Consider the following 6,589-nt stretch of genomic DNA (forward strand, 5'->3'; position numbering starts at 1 on the left):
GACCTGATGGCTTCTCCTGCATCTGGAAATCATAGAGGGTGGCACGTGGACTTCATTAGAATGCTAGCCCTGTGCTACCCCTTTCTCTGAATGACATGGTTTATTGGAAGCCATCAACCTGCATTGAGGCCCCCATAGTGCATGATTATCCATGGACTGAGGCTGCACTTCACAGCTCAAATCTCTTTAGATGGAGATCTAAGGCTAACTTCTTTCCTCCTTAGTTTCAGAAGAAACCCAGTTTCTCACAATACCCTGTATTTTCCTTTTAAATTTTTATTCCTAAGAGCAGAAGTGTGACAATGTACTAGGATTCCAGAGTATCTGTGAACAAAAGCACACTAGAGAAACAGAAAAAGGAGGAACTGTGCTAGAATCAGACCAGCAGAAGTCACTTTTGACCTTGAGTAGACATAAGTGTGGGGAAAAGGATGGAGAAGTGGCATGGAAGATGGTATATTTCTCCTCAAAGGTGAGAACATCCTTGGAAAAGCTTCCATCATCTCTCTAAAATTATCTCTCTTATAACAAATGTAAACACCTGTAGAGTTTTACAGCATGCATACCTCACAGGGCACAGAAGTACCAGGATCACCTGACCTCAGACACTACACCATAGATAAAATGAGGACTTCCACATGCAAATTATTATTCAATCTCTAAGTTAAATTGCCCTCTCTGGCAAAGAAAGCTCACAGCTCTCTCCTCACACAGGACTGAGGTCTCTGAGGAAGGCAGGGCTGTGGTCCTGAAGATGAGACTGTTTGGTCTTCTCCTGTGCCTGTTGACAGCTCCTCAAGGTGAGTGTCCCCAAATTCACACATGGATCCAAGGGGAGGTTAACTGAATGTGAAAGACTGTAGTGATTTTTCTTCCCCCAGGTGTCCTGTCCCAGGTGCAGCTGCAGGAGTCAGGAGCTGGTCTGGTGAAGCCCTCACAGACCCTGTCCCTCACCTGTGCTGTCTCTGGTTACTCCATTACCAGTGATTACTACTGGAGCTGTATCCGCCAGACTCCAGGGAAGAGCCTGAAGTGGATGGCGTACATAAGTTATGGTGGAAGCAATTACTACAGTCCATCCCTCAAAAGCGACATCTCCATCTCCAGAGACACGTCCAAGAACCAGTTCTCCCTGCAGCTGAGTTCTGTGACCACAGAGGACACAGCTGTGTATTACTGTGCAATAGGCACAGTGAGAGGACTTCAGTGTGAGCACAGACACAAACCTCCATGCTGGGTATACTCAGGACCAGCAGGGGGCATGCAGTTCATAGCAAACACCACCTAAGGTCCAATGTCAAGTGTAGACTCACACATGATCTTTATTACTGACTCTGCTTCCTACCCTGCAAGCTCCTATCACATTGCACAATGCACAGTGATTCTGGAGCTCTCTCCTGCTTCAGAACATCAGAACTACTTCTATTGTTATTTTTTTTGTTATAGTGGTGTATGAACTAAGTCAAGTGCTTCCTATGCATTTGCTTTATCACTTCAGTCACACAACCAAAGTATTTTTACAATAGATAACTGTTTCAGATATAGTCTCATATTTTTTGGGGTGCATCTTGCACACTCCTACGTGTGCCAACAATGGAGCTGAGACCACTGGTGCATGCAACCATGTGCAGCTTATTATTTGAGATTGAGTCTAAATAATAATAAGTAATATTATAAGAATGAACAGTATCATCTTTCTTTAACTTTTATTTTCTGTTTGTCTTCCTACTATAAATAATAATACTTTTTCTTAGCTCTCTGCATCCACCTTCAAAAACCTCATTAAAATTGGTAGGTTTTACAATTATTTATATTATTGTTAAACACTGATAATATATATGAATATTAGAAATTCTCTCAGAACCTGGTAGTGTCACGAGAGGGATGACACAACTTATAACTCAATATACAAGGCTAACTTTTCTTTGGCAGAATGGTATGCACCTGACAGAGTCTAGAAAGCAAGCACACTAGTTGAGAAGTCCACTCACCTTTCATATCTAATGCAATGCTACCCCCAGCTGGGATTGGGCAGGTTTGTGTTCACAGTGTGAGTGAGTGGCTAATTGGAAATGACACACCTTGGGGAAAGGGGCTTTAGAGAAATATGCTACAGAGAGCATGTGCTTCTTCTCCTGAAAAGGGAGAAGATTGTGTACAGAAGTAATTTTCACTGTCAAATAGGAAATTCTAGACAAGGGCTACAGTTTAAAAGCAATGCTCAGTCTAAACCTCCTCTGAATGTCTTTTGTCCAACTCTTTCTCCTGAGTTAAGTGGTGACACCTGATATCCTGCCTGTTCTGTCTCAATGGTCACCTCCCTGCTGTCCTGGAGCACTTCAAGCAGAGTGCTCACCTGTCACCCAACCTGCTGCCCACTTTCCACTGTGGTATCTCATGGATGTGTCACCATGCACTTAAACACCTATGGGTGATTGGTACTTTGATTGTAGTGTTCTTAAATATGTATGTACCAAGAGAGAAGAGGTCATTCATAGTAGTAACAATCTTCTAAATATTACTGTACAATTAAAATATGAATTTCAAAATATTTTGCTGTGGTATTGTAGAAGTTTACTGAGAATTTTATGTTTTGACCACACTAGTATTTCCTAAATGAAATCTCATACTTATCTTGGTGTTTCCATACACCTTTTTCCTGGTTTTCATTGTCCCTGTGAGTGCCATATTTCTAGTATGTGAAGGAGGAGACACTTTAAAATGCAGTGATGAAGATCAGTCTATGCAATGTGCTGGAATGGCCTTGCCTGTGCAGGAATTCAGTGTCCTAAGGTGTGGCCAGAGGATCCGTACAGGGATCACTAGTTCACAGCAGAAGTCTGAATGTAGCAGGAGGAAGAAGGAAGAGGGATGGAAGGAGGCTAAACCACTGACCCCTGAAGAACTAGGCAGAGAATGGGAATTTATTAGTCTACCTGCCTTTGAAATTTACCTTTACGGGCCAGGACAAGTGGTTCATCTGTATAATCACAGCCTAGCAAGTATGAGGCCCTGATGCTAAACCACAGTAGCAACAAGAATATAAAAAATTTCCTCGAGAAAGGAAGAACAATATCCTGCCACAGAAAAACATCTGGAAAGCTGCCCAAAACTCACTAAGTCTAAAAGCTGTTCACACAAAAACCCTACTGCATAAGTGCTAAGGCCACCAAGTGTCAGATCACATTCCCTCATTTAGTGTAACAGAAGAGAAAGACCCTTTGACAAAGAAAAAGAGGGAAGTGCTTCCAACATGTCATTCTTCCACAAATTACCAGTGCATGGACAGAGCCATCCTGCTTGGGTGAGGGAGAGAGAACCAAGCCAGAACATAGAATTCAAGAGCAGTATCAGGCCCTCTATGGTGAAAAACAGTGTGGTAAATTCGCATGGTCACGGTTTCCAAGCCAGCACCTGTGACCCATCCTCAGGGATGGCTGAAGGCCAGGCAGCAATGAGTCTGCTTCCAGCACCTTCCCGAGCCTTGAGCAGCACAGCAGGCAGAAGGACCATGACCTTGGAGCAGGGTACAACAGCAGTTCAGGGTTGAACCTCAGACATTAGTGCTAGCCTTCTTACAGAAACCAAGCATGTATTAGAAAATTCAGTGAATCACTGCAGCCCAATACTCAATGAAAATTTCTAAATGATCTTTTGCCTTTCTTCTTGGCCTTTTGGCTAAGATCAAGTAAATCCCTGGCATCGTCCAGTGACATGTGTACTTGTGACCTAGCTGAGTCATAGGTCTCTGAGTTCCAACATTGGAGGGGCTGTGTAGAACTTCCCAGGATTGTGCATGCTCTGTAGCCCTGACTTGAGGTGCAACAAGCTTAGATCTGTCTAGAAACTTTCCTATCAACTGTTCCCCTGCCTCAGGGAGCACAGCAGCACATCTTACATACACCCAACAACAGCAGAGACATGTGCCCCAATGAGCCAGACCTCTTCTTCAGTTCTCTGAATACTTAACTACACCTAGACCCTCAGTGATCTCCCAAGACTGTGCAAGACCAGGCATGATTCAGCATAGCATCCACCAAGATAGCTGAGTGTCTTACATCACCAGCATCTCCTCATCCTATGGCAGCATGGCAAGTCTTAAGATCCCACTACAAATTAGGACTTGGTTTAAATTACATGACTTGTTTCTGTAACATGGTGCTGGAGTGGTGGGATTAACGGTGGGTGGATTCTAATGGCCTCTGTGTCTAGGCCTGCTTGTGGAAGGCCTCTGGAGCAGCTCCAGTTGCTAAGGGAAGATACACAGTACAGTCAGTCATCTATATTACCTAGCATCACCAGCATCATGGCCAAATGTGTAACAGGAAGCTGGGCCTGCACCACTTCTGTGACTCTTCCCCGAGCCAGAGAGACTCCTGCCGGACAGTTCCAAAAAATGAGTAGACAGTAATCAATATGGAGAATTCATGCACAGATAATATTAAAAAGTGGATTCATGGAAACTAAATTAAATAAACGAAAATAAACAGAACCATTTCAATATGCTAAAAGGAATTTTTGAGGAGGAAAATACACTCAGCAAAGTTACACTCAGCAAGATATCAGTATGGATAGATCAAAGCAAAAAAAGCATTTGCAACCTCGAGGATTAACTATTTAGAAGTAGATAGTGGAGGAAGTTGAATAGGAATAAAGAAAGCCTATGGAATCTTTAGGATAATATAAAAAGCACAACTTTTGTCTTTTGCAGCTCAGAAGGAACTTGAAATTTTCATAAAGAAGGAAAACTATTTCAAAGAAATAACAGAAATAAAAAGAGAACCAAGAGGGTTATGAATATCCAAGAAAATGAAGGTCTGAGCAAAGGAGGGCAAATTTAACTCAATGAACAAAATTAAAACTAGTCTGGGGGAGATTAGATATTATAGGGCAATTGCTAAACATGCAGGATACCCTAGATTCAATCCACAGTACTTCAAAGAATAAAAGAAAGAATGAAAGAAAAAAAAGAGGAAAGAAGAAAGGAAGAATAAAAGGAAGAAAGAAAGGAAAGAGAGAAAAAGAAACAAAGTCACAGGGATCCTGGAGAATACACAATATCAATTTTCAACTTCCATTAAAATGACTTATGATTTCATAGGGAAACTCAGCAGAGAGCAATATTTGGAGCTTCAGGAGAAGAAAGAGTCTCCATACTTTAGGACCCACCAGAAAGAAGAGACTTCCTTTAAGCACAAGCCTCCCCTACATATTGACCCAGGTTGGTGGAAGATGCTGCCATCACAGCCAAGGTCATGACTGTTCTCTATGTTCTATATTACAGAACCAGATTGACCCATTCTCTAAAGCCTTTTTCCCCAGTCAACAATCACCCTCTCTATTGGTAGTCTCATTCCTTGGGCATATTCCAGAAATTTGAATTGCAGTTACAGATTTATGTCAATGAGATTTATTAATTTTTGTTTTCAGGAGAACTGTCAATCACATAAGGGCAGCAACTTCTATCTAACAGGGAAGTTGCTACATATAGGTATCACCTCTTGAGATCCCAGAGAAGGCAGCTGCATCCTGTCCCACAGAGGAAACATGGAAATGAAAAACCTCAGAGTTTCCTTGAGACACACACCTGGGATTTCACACATCTGATCTGATAACTGTTGACAAATGCATCTCTAGGCAGGACTGAACACCAGGCCACCGATATTCCCTTAGGACAGGAGGATAGGCTCCCTCCCCACTGACCAGAATTTCAAACGTTCTCCCTTGAGGACACAACACAGTACATAAAAAATTATAATGAGGTGGGAACAGACCCCGCTACTCTTTCTCTGCTACATCCACTGTGTTCTGGGCAGGAATAAGTTTTTGACATTGGGGGTACCCCATGCTGTTCTGTACAGGACAGTCCTAGGTCCCCATAAGTTTTGCAGAATTCAGACAAGATGTGACTACTGTGCTTTTTTTCAGAAGTTGTCTTTATCTAAACAGTGAGTGCCTAATCCTCAAAACATGTGAAGGATAGGCTCTTGAATATCTCCATTACTTGGAGATGTAAAGTCTCCATCCAAGTCTCTGCCAAAGTTCTTGATAATAAACCAGATAAAAGACACCTGCTCTCTGAAAAATAAGTGTAGATTTAGGCCAGAGTCTCCTGGGGGAAATATTTTGTTTGTTTTGAAGGTGAGGACTGGGGCCAGAAGCTGATATGCAAGGCACTGTCACTAATTATAATAAAAAGGATTTTATGCTAATCTACAGGCTATACATGGTGAATGATTTATGAAAATAGGGGCTATTAATGAGTTGGGACATTTACATCCACAGATAATCCATGGATTCCACAAGAGACAGAACATAGAATGGTAGTGGTCCACATCTAATGCCCAGTGGTCATCTAGCGAATGAGGCAGTTCAAGCAGGTTCCCTAATTGTCTCCCAGTGGAATACAGTTGTCCATCAATAATCCATGCCAACCTCTAGTTTGGTCCTCTTATCAGACATGGACCATTTGCTTACCTCTTCCTCCGGGAAGCCAATGCTTCTTACTTCTTTTACCCTGTAGGCAAGGAAACTCTACATTCCATATTTTTTGCTTTACATTTCACTTCAGTTTTCTCCTATGCTGGAT

General features: G+C 42.2%; 1 gene segment (V, D, J or C); it reads left to right on the forward strand.

Annotated features, from left to right (window-relative positions):
• Window positions 1–715: 715 nt before the first annotated feature.
• On the forward strand, window positions 716–1,288 carry LOC141421257 (Ig heavy chain V region 3-6-like). The segment is given in 2 exon segments: window positions 716–800; window positions 882–1,288. Coding segments are annotated over 2 exon segments (453 nt in total).
• Window positions 1,289–6,589: the final 5,301 nt, after the last annotated feature.

Source organism: Castor canadensis, chromosome 3 (genome assembly GCF_047511655.1).
Source record: "Castor canadensis chromosome 3, mCasCan1.hap1v2, whole genome shotgun sequence".
Classification (NCBI taxonomy): Eukaryota; Metazoa; Chordata; class Mammalia; order Rodentia; family Castoridae; genus Castor; species Castor canadensis.